Source organism: Lethenteron reissneri, chromosome 29 (genome assembly GCF_015708825.2).
Source record: "Lethenteron reissneri isolate LAM-NWPU_2019-01 chromosome 29, ASM1570882v1, whole genome shotgun sequence".
NCBI classification, from domain to species: Eukaryota; Metazoa; Chordata; class Hyperoartia; order Petromyzontiformes; family Petromyzontidae; genus Lethenteron; species Lethenteron reissneri.
This window is the reverse complement of record NC_083807.1, coordinates 12,882,193-12,903,920: the sequence shown is the minus strand read 5'-3', so window position 1 is coordinate 12,903,920 and position 21,728 is coordinate 12,882,193. Positions and strand designations below refer to the sequence as shown.

At 45.4% G+C, this 21,728-nt stretch overlaps 1 protein-coding gene across 3 annotated transcripts; it reads left to right on the top strand.

Moving 5' to 3' along the window:
- Nucleotides 1–7,638: 7,638 nt before the first annotated feature.
- LOC133349265 (zinc finger and BTB domain-containing protein 14-like) lies at nucleotides 7,639–17,971 on the top strand. Of its 3 annotated transcripts, XM_061562621.1 has the most exons (4): nucleotides 7,639–7,766; nucleotides 11,659–12,237; nucleotides 14,302–14,851; nucleotides 16,775–17,971. In XM_061562621.1, exons 2-4 carry the CDS (start codon nucleotides 11,699–11,701, stop codon nucleotides 17,135–17,137), a joined length of 1,452 nt encoding a protein of 483 aa, XP_061418605.1. In that variant the 5' UTR covers nucleotides 7,639–7,766; nucleotides 11,659–11,698; the 3' UTR covers nucleotides 17,138–17,971. The 3 variants fall into 3 exon arrangements, with proteins under 3 accessions (XP_061418605.1, XP_061418606.1, XP_061418604.1); XM_061562622.1 differs by lacking the exon at nucleotides 7,639–7,766 and having other exon boundaries at nucleotides 7,781–12,237; nucleotides 16,778–17,971; XM_061562620.1 differs by lacking the exon at nucleotides 7,639–7,766 and having other exon boundaries at nucleotides 7,782–12,237.
- The last annotated feature ends 3,757 nt before the right edge of the window (nucleotides 17,972–21,728 follow it).

The window sequence follows — 21,728 nt, the reverse complement described above, 5'->3', positions numbered from 1 at the left end:
ACCACCAAATGAATCGTGATATCATGTGATGGGGTCGTTTTTATTTACCCAAATTGTATCCTCACAGTGCTGTCTACGCCATGGCATGAAACAAACAGTATTTGGGAACTCGCAGCGCAGTTCATCGCCCCTTGTTCTAGAACAGCTCGTGGTAGGAGATATCACAGCACTGCTTCTGAAAGTGACATCTTATTCACACTAGTAGGCAACACTCTCCCATCTGTATTCTTAGGTTTTTTCGGTAAAGTCACGTAGGTAAAACATAAAAATTAATAAAAGCAAAATAAAATAAAAATCACGACGTTTCGGAGGCAACACAAGCTTCCGTCTTCAGGTGGAACCGTCACAGCCACGACAGCTGCAGGAAGTAAATGTTCGGGCAAGTGCTGTTACTTGATACAGCTGTCGTGGCTGTGACGGTTCCACCTGAAGATGGAAGCTTGTGTTGCCTCCGAAACGTCGTGATTTTTATTTTATTTTACTTTTATTAATTGTAATGTTTACCTACGTGACTTTACCGAAAAAACCTAAGAATATGAATCCTTGCAGTCACGAAAGCTTCAAATCTAGAACTCTCCCATCTGCCCTACCACGAAGAGAAGTGTACGTCACGTAACAGTCAACCCAGTATTTTCAATGATCCGACCTTGAATTTAGCTAAATGAAATGCGAAATCATATTTAAAGTGATTTCTTTTTTGTGAAGTAATTGTTGACTGGGTTGAGATGATGAGCGCCCGAAAACTTTAAAACCTGATTTAATTAATCACGGTAGGCTGTTTGGATTTAAACCCAGAATCTCAGTGGTGCCGGCTCAGTTCTGTGACCTCTGAACTACCCAGTCATCCAGACCAATTTTCTTTGTTTACTTTTTTTGTGTTTTCCACAGTTTGCTTCCAGTTTTCCTTTCGGCATCATAGCACGAGGCAGTATCCATTCGAACAGGCATAGCTGTGCAACCACAATGTGTTCGAGTTTGGGTTAGGAAGGAAATATTGAACTGCTTTTGAGTTCACTTCAAGTGATATTTATTTATCCACACACTACGCTATGCACTTTCCCATACACCGTACGACAGCAAAATGTTTGCTGCATTTCAATCAAATAAAAAAAAAATATTTTCACAGCTGGTATTTAGCTAAATTAAGTGAAAACTGGGCCGAGGATATTAACTTCTCGGAATCAGATTATGTATTTATACTGGAGGAATCCGATAATCTATGAAGCGCTTTTCACAGATGTCCAGCAGGGGCGGGTAAGAATGTTACAACAAACAATTCACGATGGGAGTGCAAAGTACAAGAAAGGTAAGCAAATCACCAAAAAACATACAAATAAAACTAAACCATCCCCATCCTACCAGGCAAAGCCCACTGAAGTGTTAAACTGAGCCTGGTTTGATCATAGGCGGATAAACCCATATTCACACTCAAGATTTCAGTGTTGCTAACTCAATATTCTTAGCCCTGAGCCTCCCAGCCTTATTAAAATAAACAGGCGTTTTTAAGTAGACCGCACGCTGTAATCAGTGCCAAATGCAGCACTTGGCACCACTCCTTTATAATTTGTATGCAAGGCTGCATAACTTATAAATTACAGGAAGATATTTTTCCCTTGCTCCTTTGTTTATATTTGCACTACCACTCCATCATAACTCTAAATGTCTGTAACAAGAGGGAAAGTGCTTCTGATGTCATATACCATATGCAAGATTACTGGGTTTTACTTACACATTGGAGCAATTTGCTCCCGTCACTTTCTATGGAATGTTAAAGCCATATATTGTGATGTTGCTTTGCTGTCTCCTCAATTGTGGATAATCCTTAACACAGCTTCAGTTAAATCTTGCTCGATATATGACCATGGCCTTGGTGAGTTGAACGGTCATTTACATAATTAGCATTATTGCTCAATATTAGTATTTGTTACGTATGTTGCACAATTCAATTGTATTACACTACGTAATGTATGTTGTTTATGTACTTTTATCGTAAATGATAAAGAAATATTGTACAGTAATCTATGTCATGATTTAGTGTTCAATTCTCTTCACGAACTAAGTGCACTGCAATTAGCATAATGTTTGTAGAGTATGTGTTAATTATTTTGGGCGATTAATAGCGATGCTTTTAAACAATGCTTCTCTAGTAATTGAAACAAATAAACTGTGGAGAGAGGGTCGCGTAATGCCCTCCAGGCATTTACTATCAAACACTGAAGGATCCCCATTAAGGGCTTTTAGGTGGCTTATAAATTTTAACACGAAGATATTATATAGTGTGAACCAGTAATAACAGAGACAAAGCGACATCTGCCGACAGCCACGGAAGAGCCAAAAGTGCCCCAGTGAGGATTTGCTGTAATCACAGACCCCTAGTTGAGACAACCATTGCCTCGGGGTAACCCCAGTGTTGCCCTCACCCCCCTCACCCCGACTCTTGTACACAGAGTAAATAATTTACTGCTCACTTGTTATGGTCAGTGTGTGGGCGGGGGGACTGAAACCGGGGCTCTGAAACAGCTGAGCTCAAAGGGGTAACAATGTTAGATGAATGCCATATAGATAAAGTATCAGATGGTACCTTTAACCACATAAAATCAAGCAGATCTTCATTAGCATCATCAGCCATCGTCGATGCACTGCTAGGTGAAGGTCTCCCCAAGCCATTGCTATCCTTCGTGATGCTGCAAGTTGAACACTACCATGTTAGCAGACAAGGTTTCGAAAAAATTGCTTTACCATCCACTACATACAGACTGTCATTCAGATTCCGGAAAAGACAAATTAATTTCATATCATTACTAGAATTTGCAGAATATGAAAAGGCAATTCGACGCAGTGGAAATTTATGCAGTCACCCAAGGTCACAAAAACCAAGGCCTTCATGAAAACATATAGAAAATATAGGGACCGTTTACAAAGAGGGAACTTTTACAATAATATTGTATGAAGATCACAAAAAATACAAGCCAGAAAATCAGTTAGGCAACGAGATATGCCCTTACCAATATTATCTATCACAACATTAGGAAAGTTATTCTGAAGATTAAATTTGAGAAATAGAAAGAGTACCGTACTGGATGAACATAAATGGAGAAAGGAAAAGCCATCTCAGATTTGGTGAGGAAAGTCATGATAACAACAATTTAAATGAACTATGGAAATTCATAGAATACCTTAACAAAAAAATGCCACAGAGTTGGGGTAAATATATATTTTATAAAAAGCAATAATTGTTGGAGGGATAATACTAGAAAACAGCAAAATACGATTACCTAAGGCTTTTGTTGATATAGATTGGCGTGAAAAGCATTAAATAAAGAAAGTGAACATGCACTATATAGAGTGTTATTAAAAGCTGGAATTCAATCATGTAAAGTAACACACCAATGGGCCTAAAGAAGAACTTTAGCACTCAGTGAAAATTACCTGAAATGAGATATGGATCAGAATCTGGAAAAGTACACTCAGAAAAAAAATAAGATATGTGTGCTTGCAATTACACTGAAAGATATAAAAAGGATCCCATGGATGAGGGAACAAATACAAAACAGAAGCATCATTCATAATAAAGGTTTGTGGGCTACGTGTTAACCAGAATCATCATATCGACTCTTCAGGAAAGTCAGTTTTAAAGGTCATGAAAGCCAATGCAATTGATGCCGCAAACACTTTACCATCACTTTCTTCCTTCTGCAAGATCCCACAGCGATTGGACAGTTGATACTGACCTTCAAGGTCTGCTATTTTAGTATGCCACTTTTAATATGACGTTGACGGTATCGATGTGGGTGCCCCTTTATGATGTGGTTGCTCCTCTTTATGCACAATTTACATTGTTCCTGATGATGTCGATTTCATCGTGTAGGCTTAAACCTAAGCAGCAGCTTTAATGCAACAAAGCCAACCAATTTATATGCCCCATGCTTTGTATAACGATGGTCAGTACCGTACTCATCTCCTGCCTTGGATATGGGCACGTGGCCAAAGGTCTTCTTTCATCTACCTGGATGAATATCACCTTATCAGACTGTGCCCAGATCGTTTATCCAGGAATTGGGTTCAGTTGATGTTGCTGTGTATTACTTCAATGCCTCTGTTGAAGTTTAAGAGTTTACATTGGTTATAGTTGATGGTCTAGAAGGTGTTTTTTTTAGTATGCTCATACATTCTTATAATTATGCAATTAATATGGATAATGGTTTACAATATGAGACCTCCTTTACCAGTAGGAAATATAGTAATAGGCAATAGGTTTTTACCCTTTTAGTGCGCTGTTTTTGAGTTGTACGCCTTTTGGCGTCATCCGGTCCAACACTAATGGGGACTAGGCTCTAAGAAAAGCTGTCTCGGGTGTGGACCAATCAACTTCAAGGACAGTGCATATCATTATCATTATCAGAGTTGTTTCTTTTTGTTTGCATTTTGATTGCTTGTGTTGTGGTTATTGCAAACATGGTCCCTTGTATAAAGGTGTCAGTTTTTGTACCAGATAAAAGGGTAAAAACCCATTACTATGGATAATGGTGTTTACAAAAAATCAAGGAACGACATTGGCAGTTGTACACAGAAATTAAGCACCAAATACGTAATTAACACTGCCTTGTAACTGAAGATCTAAAATTGTAACCATCAATTGTAACTTTTATTTCATCTTTGGTATTAATAAGGCAGTGTTGATGACGAATATGGTATGTTTATTTTGTTTCATATGGTTAGGTTGTGGAAATGCCCATGTTCCAATGGCAGATATCCAAAGAGCCCTCTATTGAAGTAGACCAATAAAGTTTGTGGTGGTGCACACCTGTAACCCAGCACTGTGGAGGTGAGGGTTAATGGATAATGTTTTGAAACTCCCTTCCCAAGGGTGTCGACGTGCCACATTATACCCTGGTTTGCTAAAAGGCAGTACGGGACATGTGGACTAAGCTGAATCTGTTCCATCTGTATGCGTGGGTTTTCTCCAGGTTCTCTCTTTTCTTCCAAATTGGCCGTAAACACCTTAATATAAACAGGACCGCAGAGCTTGGGAAATTGTTGCACCACCTGGCTAACTTCTAGCATGCTTTTTCACGCCTCAGTTGTGAAAATAGTTTGCGTTGCAAGTTAAAATTATCGTGAATAAAATATGGAGTTCAGCATTTGCAATGTAATTGACAGCATTTGTCTGAAAGTCGCATTAAATGGAGATGTGGCCCTTTTCGGACAATGCACGCAGCACGGGAGAAGGGGCCGACCTCCCTCTTGGCCGGAGTTAGATGCAAGTATTCGGTAGCATTTAGGGTTTCTGGTGACGGTACGTGGATCGCGTTGTTTCGCGTTTTCTATAACCCTAATTTCGGTATTCCGCTCGGGTTAACCGGGGCGCCTGTTGCCCTGGCAACGTTGGTCACGGGGCGCGCGCGCGCGCTCGCTCTTTTCTTGTCACGCGCAGGGAGCGTCTGGGCACCCCCCCCCCCCCCCGTGTGAGCGGAGGGGCGGGGGGGGTTGAGGGGGATTGAGGGGAGGGGTGAGGAAGGAGAGAGGGGAGGGCGGGGGTTGTGGAGTTGAGTCGCGCGACAAACGGGCGGGGCGGGGCCGGTGGGGAGGGGGAGAGAGAAAGGGGGGGGAAGGGGCGGGGTTAAATGATCGTAGAGGGCGGGGGAATAATGAAGGGGGCGGGGCTAAAGAGCGGTGGGTGGTGGAGGGGAGGGGCGGGGTGAGGGCGGCAGAGGAAGCGAGCGGGACTCTGGACTCGGGGGGAGAGGGGCGGGGCGGGAATAACCAAGAGGGAGGGAGGGAGGGGCGCGCTCTCGGGGGCGGGCGGGGTGGAGGGTGGGGGGCAAAGTTAAGGGCCAAAGAGGCGGGGGGGGGGGGAATAGGGGCGGGGGGGATTGTGGTGGGGGGGGATTGTGTTGGGGGGGGGAATTGTGGTGGGGGTGGTGTGAATTGTGGTGGGGGTGGGGGGAATTGTGGTGGGGGCGGGGGGAATTGTGGTGGGGGCGGGGGGGATTGTGGAGGGGGCGGGGGGAATTGTGGTGGGGGCGGGGGAATTGTGGTGGGGGCGGGGGGAATTGTGGTGGGGGCGGGGGGGATTGTGGGTGGGGGCGGGGGGAATTGTGGTGGGGGCGGGGGGAATTGTGGTGGGGGCGGGGGGAATTGTGGTGGGGGCGGGGGGGATTGTGGAGGGGGCGGGGGGAATTGTGGTGGGGGCGGGGGGAATTGTGGTGGGGGCGGGGGGAATTGTGGTGGGGGCGGGGGGAATTGTGGTGGGGGCGGGGGGGATTGTGGTGGGGGCGGGGGGAATTGTGGTGGGGGCGGGGGGAATTGTGGTGGGGGCGGGGGGAATTGTGGTGGGGGCGGGGGGGATTGTGGAGGGGCGGGGGGAATTGTGGTGGGGGCGGGGGGAATTGTGGTGGGGCGGGGGGAATTGTGGTGGGGGCGGGGGAATTGTGGTGGGGGCGGGGGGGTTGTGGTGGGGGCGGGGGGAATTGTGGTGGGGGCGGGGGGAATTGTGGTGGGGGCGGGGGAATTGTGGTGGGGGCGGGGGGATTGTGGAGGGGGCGGGGGGAATGTTGTGGGGGCGGGAGGGATTGTGGTGGGGGCGAGGGGAATTGTGGTGGGGGCGGGGGGAATTGTGGTGGGGGCGGGGGGAATTGTGGTGGGGGTGGGGGGAATTGTGGAGGGGGCGGGGGGAATTGTGGTGGGGGCGGGGGGATTGTGGTGGGGGCGGGGGGAATTGTGGTGGGGGCGGGGGAATTGGGTTGTAGGGGCGGGGGGGAATTGTGGTGGGGGCGGGGGGAATTGTGGTGGGGGCGGGGGGAATTGTGGTGGGGGCGGGGGGATTGTGGTGGGGGCGGGGGGGATTGTGGTGGGGGCGGGGGGGAATTGTGGTGGGGGCGGGGGGAATTGTGGTGGGGGCGGGGGGAATTGTGGTGGGGGCGGGGGGGAATTGTGGTGGGGGCGGGGGGAATGTGGTGGGGGCGGGGGGGAATTGTGGTGGGGGCGGGGGGAATTGTGGTGGGGGCGGGGGAATTGTGGGGGGGCGGGGGGGATTGTGGAGGGGGGCGGGGGGAATTGTGGTGGGGGCGGGGGGAATTGTGGTGGGGGCGGGGGGAATTGTGGTGGGGGCGGGGGGAATTGTGGTGGGGGCGGGGGGATTGTGGTGGGGGCGGGGGGGAATTGTGGTGGGGGCGGGGGGAATTGTGGTGGGGGCGGGGGGAATTGTGGTGGGGGCGGGGGGGATTGTGGAGGGGGCGGGGGGAATTGTGGTGGGGGCGGGAGGGATTGTGGTGGGGGCGAGGGGAATTGTGGTGGGGGCGGGGGGAATTGTGGTGGGGGCGGGGGGAATTGTGGTGGGGGCGGGGGGGATTGTGGAGGGGGCGGGGGGAATTGTGGTGGGGGCGGGGGGATTGTGGTGGGGGCGGGGGGAATTGTGGTGGGGGCGGGGGGAATTGTGGTGGGGGCGGGGGGATTGTGGTGGGGGCGGGGGGAATTGTGGTGGGGGCGGGGGGAATTGTGGTGGGGGCGGGGGGAATTGTGGTGGGGGCGGGGGGATTGTGGTGGGGGCGGGGGGAATTGTGGAGGGGGCGGGGGGAATTGTGGTGGGGGCGGGGGGAATTGTGGAGGGGGCGGGGGAACTGGTATTGGGGGGGGAGGGGCGGGGCTCTCGGGCCCTGCGCGTCGCTTGGCGCCTCACAGCCTCCGAGCCGCGACCCGGGCGCGTCGTCCCCGACGTTTCGCGCCCGCCCCCAGCCCGCGGGAGGAGCCCGCGTGTCTCCGTGCAGGTAGAGTGATCACATCCACCTCGCCTGCTTGTTGTCGCCGCGTTGTCAGCTGCTATCACCAGCTGATAGGAGGCTAACCATGATAGCAGTGTGATAATACATAGAGCGTGCGTGTGAATTAGTTAAAAGTAGTAGTAACAATATATATAGACACATGTAGATAACGACGACTGTCTGATTACAATGACCCTGGTAGGTGTTGGTACACTAAGAACGACACATAGACGTCTGGTAGACAACAGTGATAGCTTTACGACCAGGGAATATGTATTATAGTAATACAGAAATAGCACAACACACAAGTACAACATAACGCGGGTATTGATACACTAACAGCAACATCACGTAGGTGTTAATATACAAACAATAGTATAATGATCAAAGAATATCAATACATTAACAGCGTTATGTTCACGTACGTGTTTACCACTTGTTATATGCACATTTGAACACACGTGTGTTAGATACACGCATTTACACACGTTCTGCCATATACATATCTAGGCTTACACACATTACACACATGGTATATACACAGTACACACATGTTAGATACAGTACACACATTTTTTACAGTATGCACATGTTATAATCACACACACCCATAGGTTATACAGACATTACACACACGTTAGACACGTTATACACACACTTGCAACAACAACAACACGTACAACATGTGTATACAGTACCCACGTGTTACATACAAACATTACACACTTGCATACACGCAAACAAAACAAACACGTATAGGTTGTATCTACAGTATCCACGTGCAATCTTGTGTTGTACACAAGCACACGCCACGTACATCTGAAGCCCTGTTTGTTACATCCACTGCTGGATGAAGGCTACTTTCACGCGTGTCCCACACACACACACAGGCTGCGATAGACTGCATGCAGATTCCCACAACAGTCTTAACCGTGGTGAGCATGTACCTGTTATGATAAAGAAGCACACCACATGGCATAAACAATTGCTGAACACTGACAACACACGTGTTGTCGAACCAACTCGTCGTCAACTTGAGCGACTTGTTAACGTTGTAAATCAGCGCGCGTGTTAAAGTTGCCGTGGCTGACGTGAGGGCCCACGCACCGCCTAGGCCTCGCTCGGGTCTTGGTTGCTTTTAGTTAATATTCCGTCAATGTTATAGTCGGGCCACTGTTTGTGGTGTTTGTTAGTGTTGTGTATTGACTGACAGGCGTCAGCCCATGCCAAGCTCGCTTCTGACCCCGTTGTCGCCAGGGGTTGGCTGGACACGAGCGGACGGGCGTGGTGCTGCCCGTTGCTGTGGGTTTTTTGGTTTGTGCGGGGTTGTTAATGTTGTTTTTTATGTTTTGTTTATACGTAACACTTCTTCATACGTACATATTGGTGTGTTTGTGTGTATTCGTGTGTGTAATGGATCGAGTGCTCTGAATCAAGACTAGAACTTGGACTATTATGCAAGTTAAGATAACGAAAGCAGAGACAAGGTTCAATCTTAATAATAAATAACACTTAGATCCTTCAAAATAGAGGCCTTCTGGATCAGAGTTTCCCAACAGCATTTGTTTATGCAGCAAACCCTTGGCCGTTTTTGCTTTGTTTGAGCCGAATCAGCAGGTTGTCACCTGCTGAACAAATTGTGCTGTCAAATATTGGTCCAGAAAGTCCGGTGGTCTGATAGTTATTTTAAAAACACGGTGGCTAGGAGATGTTAACTATCTCGCCTGGTATACAGGAGGTCGTGGGTTCGATCCCGACCCTGACGGCTGCTGTATATTTGGAGTTTGCATCATCTCCCCGCGGTCGCGTCGATTTTTCTCCAGGTTTTCCATCCACATTTAGAAAAAGTGCGTTTAGAGTACAGTATTTGGCTGCTATTAATTCACACGTGATAAGCTACTTCTTTGAGCTATAATTTGTGGCCGGGCCGCTTCTGAAAAAGAGATATACATTATAGGTCAGTGGGCCTTACCTGGTAAAAAATATAGTTTAGTTTGAGTTTAAAACATTGGTGGGCTAAGGCTGTTTTCCTCCTGTTCGCTACAGTCCAATACTTTTGGCGAATATTTTGTTTGATATTGAATGTGTTTGCATTATATCGTTTATAAATGCAAGCTAGTGTTAATCTTACTGACCCCAAAAAAAATAGCAACTTGAAGTTCACACTAGAATAATTGCAATGCCTTCATTGCAATATTAATGTTGCTATATTTATGATATTGATGCGTGTAAAAGCTTCACAATATCCAGACTTATTTTCATTGACATGTTTGTCCAATTCCCACAATAAGGAGTGTTTAATCGCAGGTCTCCTAGAAAAATTGCCTTGTGGGATCAATGGGTGCTCTTATTCGGTTACATCATCATCTATTTACATCATCATCTATTCACATCATAAATATTAAGCCATAGAACCTATGCAATAGCATTAACGAATGTTATGTAATGTTTAATGTGCAGCCCTTTTTTCAATCCATTACTAGATGACCCGCCCCAACTGGATACTTTGTGATCACGAGCTTTGTAGCTCATTGGATTCCTCAAAAATAAATACATATTCTGATTATGATTCAATGCCTTTCGGTTAAGGCGGTTGTTTTCCTGTATCGTACTCCCATCACGCTGGCCAGTGCAACTTGTTGAAGGGAGTGACCAATACTGGTTTAAATATCACTCACCACTGATGTTAGCTGTGGCTGGAAATTTAACTTAGATTTCCAGTTGATACCACAGTGTGCAGACCACTATGCCACCACTCCCCCATCATATAATACTGTAGTAACTATATTCCTGATACTGGATTGTAATTTCATGGAATTAGTAGCTGTGATGCAATCTAGGGCACTGTTTGTATATTGTGCCGTTTGCAAGTTTCTCTCCACATTGAATTTTGCTGCTGGGCCTCACAAGTGACTTGGTGTGACTGTCACGGGGTCACCCTCGTGAGATCTTCAACTTTATGGGTCTAAAGTTGAAGCCAAGCATTCATGACGGAGGTCAAAGACCTCATTTATTGACCAAGTGGCTCTGTTGGTTGGGTTAGGAATCGGGCTGTGACTACCAGGTTTATCCGTTTTAATCGTGGTCTACACAATAAGACTCTTTAGCATCCCTAATCGACCAGCTCTGTAAAAACTACAATAAACAGACAGAATGCCAATTATGCTTAATATAGTAATGCACTGCAACGTTTGACTTAAACAAATTTGTTGCCTGAGTAATTAAGCATAACTGAAAAGACAGCGCTTCTAATTGCAAGTAATGTACCGTCAATTTGTTCTGGTAGCCCACATAAAAGGGGCCAAATGCATTTCATATCAAAGCCATTAGAATGGATAAACTTAATGTACTTACCTTTCCAATTAGTTGGAAAATGGCTTCAACTTTGGTCTAAGCTCTGGCGTGTTACACATTCCCAATCCACTGCTGGACACTAAACATTCGATGCTGACAGTTCTTACTCCGTGCCTGTGTAAGTGCAATAAATGCCATGCTATGCATAAGAGTTGGGGCAACATTTCCTTCGTGAGGGCCAAATAGGACTTTGAAATATATTTGGTAAGCCGCACATTTTGGAATTATACAATAAGAATACAAAATATGGTGAAGGCTTAACTTTACGACACACATTGATGTCGGGTCACAGTTGCAACGTAGGCACGCGGCTAAGATACCTGCGGTGATAAATATAATTTGTGACCCATTTTCAATGTTAGGCCGCATGTAGCTGCAGGCCATATGAAGCGGTCTGGCCTATGGGCCATCGGTTCCCCAATCCTCCCATTCAACATCATGAGCCAAGATCAGCCCACTGCTGGTTGAAGGCCTCAGATCATAGCCATCTCTCACGGTTCTGCCATACACTTTACTGTATTAAAAGCCAAGAAATCTGTTGCAGGAACCTGGTGGTGTAGGGTTGGCGGCAACAGGGTGGTGCCATGGCAGCCTTTGAACGCCGGCGTTTTCGCGATGCTCGCCACTCCAGCACGCTGCTGCGCCTGCTGAACGACCAGCGCATGGAGGGCGGTGCGCTGTGCGACGTCTCGGTGATCGTCGAGGGCGTGTGTTACCCCGCGCACTGCTGTGTTCTGGCCGCGTGCAGCTCTTACTTCCGTAGGCTGCTGTGCGGCCACCCAGGCACAGATCGGCCGGCTGTCCTGCAGCTCGACTTTGTGCGCCCGGCCGTGTTCGAGGCCGTTCTCGCTTACATGTACACGGCCGAGATCAGCGTCCAGCCCGAGGACCTCGAGCTGGTAGTGGCGTCCGGGCGGGCGCTCGGCGTGGCCTTCGTCGATGAGATCTGTGCGGAGAAGCGCGGCGCGTTGTGCGAGGGCCACTCCTGCCAGCCGATGCCGTCGTCCGTGGCAGGGTCCGCTCCGCGACCCATACCGGTTTCACCATCGGAGGGACGACGAAAAGCGCGCTACCCCTACAGCATCAGCGATCGCATCCACCGGCCCGTCATGGCACCCTGCAGGTAGCTGTACCGGTCAACACGAAATGTAGGGAAAATTTACAAGGAAGGCACTGATAAAAAAAAAATTACAACACTTTGCCAAATCAGATTTTGGTTGTAAGAGCTGTTGGGCACTCTTACCTGGTTATAAAGGTCATCGTAAAATTGTATCAGGACATGTGAGAGCATAATACTGTAATGCAGTGACATTGAGGAATGTAACGTGAAATGTAATCCACTGCTTGATGAGGGCCTCCTCATGCTGTGGGTCGTGGGGTTTAAATTACTAAACTTTAGCTCACTGGTCAGTGCAGGTTGGTGAAGGGTGGTGCTGAGGACCGGTTAAGATACCCCTCGCCAATGATGTAAGCCGTGGAGGGAATCAAACTTGATTCACTGGGTTCATGGCACAGTGTTAGATTGCCTTTCAAGCAAATATTTTCACCGGCATTATGCTACAATGTGAGATTCATTTTTTTATCGAAAGGTTTGTTTAAAATAACTAAATATTTCCCTAACAACACTCTTAAGCCTCATGAATGCAGTTCCTTTTGGGAGATATGCTTAATGTGCACTTTCGTATGTTCCATGCAGTGGACATAGAGAAAACCTACCGATTGAAGATTACCAGGCGTGTATCTGTTGACAGTGAAGATTCATGTTTTGTTTTTGTTGGCCATAGCGCAACATATCTTCCCATATTTCACTCGTTCCGGCTTGTTGCAGTTCAGGCTATGCCGATAAAATAATAAGTAGCTGTGGAATTTTCTCAACGTGGCAACTGATTTTGGAGTTGTATTATCAACCAGCTGGTCATGAATTTGTGCCTCAAAACATTTGGAAGCCATTACTTGGGTTGTAGCAGCACTGGTGATCTATAAATGTCCCGTGTTACATTTATGTGAGGCATTCACATGTTATTCTTTTTAGAGTCTTGGTAAAATGTTATTGAGTCAATTATTTGTTTCATTGCCATGCACGGGGATGGCAGCAGGCGTAGTGTAATTGTTCGAGAGAGGCACGTCAACTAAATGGGGATGTTTATAAACGCACCATGGACGTTTAGGTTATGTTCTTATGACCGGCTGTCTTGTGACATGTTCATATCCAGTAAAAGCACTTTGTAAATCCACTGCTTGATTAGGTCCTCCCACCACGCCGTGTCGGTCATGCGGGTTATTTGACCATATTTCTCGATAGTCAGTTTGGGTTGGTGAAGGTGGGGAGCATAGCCGGGGGTGTATGGTACAGTAGCACAATGGATATTCTGCACTGCCCTCTGCTGTCTGCAATTTAGGTTGTCTTGTGAATCTGGAAAATATATTAAGTTGATGAAAGGAAGTATTGCTTTAGTTTCACTGTTTTTTAAACAGAGATGAAACTCGCTATCATGTGCTTGACCACATCTTTATAGGTTTTTTTCTCATTAACATTGCTTTAAATTGGTGTTGGATAATCAGATCACAGCCTCGGTAGTAAACTACAAGATACAATATATTTGCTGCATTTCATCTTCATTTAAACTACATTTTGACCGCAACCCAGATCTAGTTATTGGCAATCAGCAGATGATTGCAATGTGTTTTTTTATTTACTCTACTGCCTATATCTTCATAAGAATAGAGCAGTTATAGGGAAGTGTTATTGACGAATGTTTTTTTTTGGTTCTTTGTGCTTCTGCACTACTGCCATTGCAGCGTCACTCCAGTAATACGGACCACAGTAGTGCGGTGGAGACAGTATTTGGACTGCTGCTGCAGAGCTGTTGTGAGAACAACGCACCTTTGTTGTAGGCATGTAACGATTCCCCCCTAGCAATGTCATTAACTGCCACTCTTTGTGGGTCACGATTCAAGTCAAATCTATTCTATTTTGTCTCTTTATTATTGTTTCTCTTTTGTTGCTGCCTCTGTACATTTGTTTGCTTGAGATTCACTGAAAGGTAACAGCATGCCACGCACATGTAATCTGCATAGATTGTAAATTATCAATTCTCACACACATCAGTCAATATCGTGTATCAATCGGCGAATCGGTGCACAATTACACGCCTGCTTCTTTACGGTTGGTTGCTTTGGCATGCAGGCGTCGCTCACATGACTGCCTGGAGGCAGAGAAAGGGCAGGGAGCCGTTGCCATCGTCGTGAACGGGCCCTACTCGGGCAGCCTCGGCGAATCGCTGGGCTCTGGAGTGAGCGGCCATGGCAGCAGCTGCGAGCACGCGTGCGGCGTAAGTGGCGGCCTCTACCGCTGCAGCACACCGGGAGCCCTCGCCGGCCCTGTGGCGCTCGCCTCTGTGGCCGAGCAGTCACGCCACCACCACCACCACCGCCACCTGATGCCAAGCGAGCAGGACTTCCTAGGCGGAGAGGACATGGACGCGCTGCGCAAAGCTGCCGTGGACTCGGAGGCCACAGAGAACCTGGACTACTTCGTGGGTGTCGGTGGCAGTGGCGGCGGCGGCGGTGGTGGCAGTGGCGGTGGAACGTACTTCTGCGAGCAGTGCGGTCGTGCGTTCTCGTCCGAGCCGAGACTGCGTGCTCACGAGCAGCACCATGTTGCCGAGCGGCCGTTCACGTGCATCATGTGCGACAAGGCCTACATGCAGCAGCCCCATCTCAGAGAGCACATGAAGGTGAGTGTGTGTGCCAGCGTTTTGGTGTAAACTTTAATTCATGACAACAATACAACAACATCGAATAGAAGCTGAATAAAGCAGATCTCATACAACCACCGTTATGATTTATGCAACACATTACATTACACTGGTGGGGAAAGGAAACGGGTAAATTCTGTTACAAGCACACTTCTGATATTAGCACACTTGGACTTGCTCCCAAGGGGTGTGCTTATATCCAGCTTCTGTGCAACGATAAGGCATCGCAAGTCAGTATCTTTATTTCATTAACCATTGCCATCATGAAAACCTGCCTTTTCAGTAACAAATACGAATGTGGGGTGGGAAGAGGTGCCACGGCTAAAAATACCTTGCAACGTTTCAAATCGAGAGGCAACTACAGAATACAGCCAAGTGGTCCTGTCAATTTACAACTCACCACACTTCTTAAGAAAGAGGTTCTGGGCTCTTTCGAACTCTTTATCATCCTTGATGGATATGCCCAGATGCTCTGAGAGTAGCTGAGTTATGCATCTTGTTAAGTGTGGACATGGTACCAATGCCGTCTTGACGAACGATCGCTGTGGCAGGAGACGTCTCGCTGCAGCTCTTTGGAGGTGGTGGCGGTTGGTCACCATGTCCGTGATGTTCCCAGTTGTAGGTTTACGAAATGGCCTTCATTCAGTGCAGAACAAGTGATGTAAATCAACGCACAAGGGCCTGTTTCGCATGGCTTGCCATGTTATGGTGCGATAGAAGTTGTCATTAATATATATAAAAAATATTTGTATGGCCATCGGCCAGAAAAACCTGGACCAATGCCTTGTAGACGAATAGCTGAAACACATTATCTTGGAAAGCCTTTTGGTCACATAGACCTCAATGCTTTTGAAATGGATGCTTGTGTTTTTACTTTTTTTACCTCCAGTTCACTAAGATGGCACGTGACAATTTTAAGAAAGGAATTAGGTTATTGACCCATTTGTGGGTTTTTGATGTATTTCCTCCTCTCGTATACAGTACATGTGGGATTTTTGTGGCAATTTAGTTTTCCCCCAGCACAAACACAATAAAGATTTGGCCACAACACTCTTGAAAAATGTTCGATTTAAAGCTTTCGTGACTGCAGGGATTCATCTTCTTGGTTCTTTCGGTAAAGTCACGTAGAAGGGAAATAATAAAATAATAAATCATGTTTTAGGGAAATAATAAAGTAATACAAATATTACATGTTAAATTTTAATTATTTTATTATTTCCCTTCTACGTGACTTTACCAAAATAACCAAGAAGACTCTTGAAAATGTCTAGCGACTGGCAAGGTTTTCCCAGGTAAATAAAGGTCTCTCATTAACCATGACTGTTTTAATAAATTATTGTCACATTTGATGCATTACTTGATAACATTAGGATTTTCTCACTTTGTTCAGTACTAAGTTGTCACTTACGACATACCCAGCACTTGACATGATAAAGTGGGGATAGAGGTGGACGAAGACATTGCCACGGATAGAAACTTTTTTTTTGTTACAAAAAGACTGAGCCTCAGGCAGTGGGATGCATTCTCAGCTGTTATGGGGTTTTTTCTGACTTTGAGATCGTAATACATTCCCATTCAGTAACTATAATCTTGAGTAAATTGGTAAAAAGTGGTTTAATAGCACATTATTTGATAACAATAATTAGTCAGAAGCTAACAAGTGATTGGTAACATGGTACATACAAATTGGCATTAATTGAGCTGTCCAAATCATCAACCATGATTAATCTGCTGCTGCTGAATTAAAGCTTCCCCATCTCCACGCCAGATACACTCCGGTTAGCTGCCCGTGTTCGATATTTTTTATTTTTCAAAGTTAAGTAATGTGTAGGTACCTCTACTATCGCCTTTGGAGATGCAAACAGTTTACGTGTTTGCCTCGCTTTTGTTTGGCCTCTGAAGCAGGTGCACATGGGCCTGAAGCCGTTTGCGTGCACGCGCTGCGGCAAGGCGTTTGCGCGGGGGCCCGACCTGAAGAAACACGAGCGCGTCCACACCAACGAGCGCCCCTTCATGTGCCCGCTCTGCCTCAAGGCGTTCAAGCACAAGTCACACCTCAAGGACCACGAGCGGAGGCACCGCGGTGAGCGCCCCTTCGTGTGCCGCGTCTGCCTCAAGGCGTTCGGGAAGACGTCGGACCTCAAGCGGCACCTCAACACGATGCACGGGCAGCACGCGTCGCCCCTGTCGCCATCGCAGCTCATGGGAGGAGGAGGAGGCGACGGCTCGGATATTTCTCACATCGCTGGGGCTGCAGGGCTTTAGCTACTTGTCAAGAGGAGCCTCTGCAATATTTTGAGAAGTAAAGGGCGGGGGTTTGTGAACTTGTAAACTTAAAACAATGTGTCGAGTATTAAACCAAGATTTTTCTAATTCGACTTTTGAAATGATTATAATATATTCTTACTGTGTAGTTTTTTGCAGTTGTGCTGTATCACTCTCCGATGTGTTTTCGGGTTGTGTTGCGCCTGTTCGGCATGACGTCCGCTTCGCGTGTTGGGAGCCGCGTTAGGAACTGAAACTTCTTTGGGAACGAACTCCCAGCACGTAAAGCGAAACGTCAGACGTGGTCCCGGACAACATACGGTACAACCCGAACACACATCGGAGAACAATAATATATTATTTTTCTACTTAATGCACTCGACATGGCTCTTTCGTTTTTGTGAGAATTTAATGTAGAGATTACCAGGTGTGAAAATGTCAGAAATGTAAAATTATTTGGTTAAAATTGTGCCCTGAAGCTTTATTGCTCTGCGTTTTCTCTTGACTCGAGATGTGTTTTTTGGACAAACTTTAGCTTTGAAGTAATTTTTAACTGTTATGAATTTTGGTTTCACAAGTGGCCTATGCCCGAGTTATTGGATTTGTAATTAATGAATTAAACGTTTTAACCATATGAGCTCGCAGTGGGATTTAAATTGTTAGAGCTTCTTGCAGAACTTCAGGCATTATTTAAAATGTTATTTAAAATGTGCTATATGTGTGTACAGTAATTTTAGATAGGTAATTGTACAGACTTGTGCAGATTACATGGATTTCAAAATATAGTTTATAAATACTCTGGTTCTCTCGGTAAAGTCACGTAGGTATAAAATAAATCAAATTAAATCACGACGTTTCAGGCACAACACAAGCGCCCGTCATCAGGTGGGACAACCACAACAAGAAAACAATTGCTGAAGTGGTCAAGAGAACTGCTGCAAAACAAGAGGTTATATATATATATAAGTAAGAGAGGGGGGGGGGGACCAGGGAGGGGAGGCAGAGGGGGGGGTCGTGGGGCAGGAGGAATGGTGAGGCAGCGAGAGTACGGGGGAAGGGAGAACAAAGGGAGGACGGGAGGTAAAACCATAATTGCGTTTTGTTGTTGCTTCTTTTTCCGCATCTTGTTCTTCAGCTTCCCAGCCCCGCTTGCTTCCCCCCTCTTGTTTTTCAGCAGTTTTCTTGACCACTTCAGCAATTGTTTCTTGCTGTGGTTGTCCCACCTGATGACGGGCGCTTGTGTTGTGCCCGAAACGTCGTGATTTAATTTATTTTATACCTACGTGACTTTACCGAAAGAACCAAAGAGTATGGATCCCTGCAGTCACGGAAACTTCAGATCGAGATAGTTTATAAATATTTACATTTTATCCATCTGCTTGCTAGGTTCAAAAAGGGGGGGGGGGGGGAGGTGGCGGGGGAACGATTTATTGGACTGACACTTGTGATTTGCTGCCAGTACCAAGCTCCGTTAAAAAGCATAGCCACGTAGGTGCGGTATACATTTTTTGTCGGCCTTTCACTGCTACATTTCTGTATCTTCATTGTAAAGGTTAAATTGTGCTAGCTTGGCAGAATTGATGGATGGGTGAAATATAATAAGCCTATTATAACACTAAATACTTGCAGAACATTACTTACACTTTATGAGGGTCCTGTATTGGGATGGTTGGCAGATACGGTTGATGAGCGGTTGGCTTAACGTGGGCAAAAACTGAAGAACCCAGAGAAAAGTCGTGTCTACAAGGGCCTGACGCGTCGCATGTAATCTTCTGACCGTCTGGCAGCCCCATGCCGACATCACCTGGCAATCTCTGCTGGTCGCCCATCCTATTACTACGAACCGAGCTCAACCCTGCTTGGTTTTCAAGATGTGATGAGATTGGGCTGTATTTAAGGTGATTTGGGACACGAACATTCATTAAAATTTATTAAATAGGATTTCAGTTAAGAGTTATGTTGTGGTTAAAATGATAACATGCAGTCCACTTAATTGGAGCATATATTTATATTGAGTACCTGCACTGGCTAACAAGGCACTGCACTAATTGTGTTATTGGCATCGTCTGAGATGACGTCTCTTGTCTAAACACTTGAGGCATATGGCAGGAGCCCCCCCTGTCAAGCCCAGAATGCCTCCATTTGAGACGCAGCCCCCAATTTCACGCGGCTTTGGCGAGTAAAATTGAAACGAGCTTAATTAATGTTCCATTTACAAATACTCACGGCTGTGCCTGTGGTCGAGCACTTTCGTTCTAAATGTTGAAAGAGCACTTCTGTGAAGCAGCACTTATGTGTTTAGTATTCGGGAGGGTAATGCATTTGTGTTTGCTCTTGCCCATAATGTCTTGGTGTACACTTTGCCAATTGTGCATCTGACTATTTATGTGCTTATGAACGCTAAAAGCATGAAAAGCCGAGTGTCCACGTTTGTCGTTTTAAGTTGCTGCCATTTGAAATATTGATTTTGAAGAGCTGTCAACTGGACAGTAGCTAAGATGTTTATAATGTTTTTCCTTTCTCTGAACATTGTACTGTTATTTTCTTCATGTCAACAACACAAGCTGCATCATATAAAATATACTATTGCTGACGTTGAACGAGCTTTCCATGTTAGCTAACAGGCAGAGAATAAAAAAAAAGGATTTGTGGTCTAATGTTAAATCTGTTTACGTTGTTTTGATATTGAAAGGTACATGAAATTAAACGTTTGTTGTGTCCATTATACAAAATGTACATTCCAAAGTGTTTGTCTTGAGCAGAACACAAAGCCAGTGATGAAATTTTTTATTGACATTCCTCCTAACTGATGCTGAGATTTGTTCATATCCATTGCAGTGAACTCACCTGAGTGAAGTGTACATTGGTGAGGGATTTTGATGTTTGTGAGTGGTTTAATCGCAGGATTTCACATTCACCAGTGCATCAGCTGATGCTTGTGTTGTACTTCACTGGAGTAAGGTGCATGTGGCTGATACGACTGCAGAGGTTAAAAGTTTGATTCCAGTATAAAAATACGTCTTATTTTGCTTGGGTTTAAAATTGGTATTCCAGAAAAAATAAATTAATATCTGGAAATGTATGTTTTTTTATACTGTACCATTGAATTTTCGAACTGGAACCAATATTTAGTACAGTATTTAAATTAGAGTTTTTACCTGTTAATTGATCAAATTACCACAAATAACCAAATGTGTGTCATTAAGGAAGAACGTTTCGTGTAGCTTTATGAGCACGGTTGAGTACGTATGGTGCGAGAGAAGTTCAAAATATGCAGTATCACCATTAGCATCAATGGTCTAACTATCAAGACATACAATGTTATCCCTTACTGTTTGTACATACAACTCTTAATTCACCAATGGTTGAATGACTAAATAATTTCATGTGTCCAGTCCGCTGTAGTTATGTAAAGTTGGAAATTACCAGATGTATGAGATTCACGTGAACAAATAAATATACTTTGCTACTGAGCTAAATATAATCTGACTAAAGTTGCATTATATTATTGATTTATGCATGTCTGTGTAATTACCCACTACATTTGTAAATACTTGCACTTGCAATGTGTTGTATTGCATCATTTAATTTGTACACAGAAATTTGCTTGCGAAATGCATTTTCTTGCAAGAATAAAGATGGATGATTTTTTTGTATCACAGTTGCCGAGCACAAAAGCCCAGAAGGTTAAGCAGCCAGCAACAAACAGCACTATTCATGGTATAAGGGTTAGACATTGCTTGAATTGAAAAAGGTCACAGCTGGGGAAATCAGACCATAGGAGGGAATCCCAAAGTCGAGCTGTGCAAACAGAGAAGTGTTTGATATTCAGTACGGTGGTTGAACACGGTAATGATGAAACGAAGCAGTCCAATAGGTAGCCGTTAGTATAGGTTGCGCGGATTTTAAGTGCAGTTCACAGAAACAAGGACATGTTTTTTTCCCCCTCTGGCTACAACATTTTTTTTAAAGATGCAGTGCGTAAACATGCCGATGCGAAAGCAATTCTGAAACAAAGCGAGTGTCATTATTTGCACCTGACAATATTACAGTGATTTTTTGTTTCTTGTATCGATAAATATAGATATATCCTCTGATGTAATTTCTGTACCTACCTTTCTGGGCGAACCGTTCCCATGAACCTCACTTTCACAGGGTTACAGATGGCGTCCACCTGTCGTGCAGGTTATTGGAATTTTGCTTTTGTATAAGTGAACGATTATTATTACAATCCAAGCGTGGTTATGAAATTACCCCAAAGGTAACTTCTAATACGTCAGTAAATGCATGTTATGATACACAGAGTAGTACGATGAAGTGTTCAAGGACAGCAAATTTATACGCAAGTGTTCAGCACATGGTGCCAAATGCGATATAAAAATTCCATTATGGGTTAGGATTTTTTTTATGGAAGGAAGTGCACTCTTACCTAAGCTTATCCTGAGCCAGCAGGGGATAAATGGGAAGAGCGTATGATTTAAGCGTTCCCTTGCAAGCATTTGTGAATGAAAACAAAAGCATGTGCCCAACAATACAATAAGGCTATACATGAAAAGGGTGACGTGTGAAATGTAAAATGCAATGGGGACCA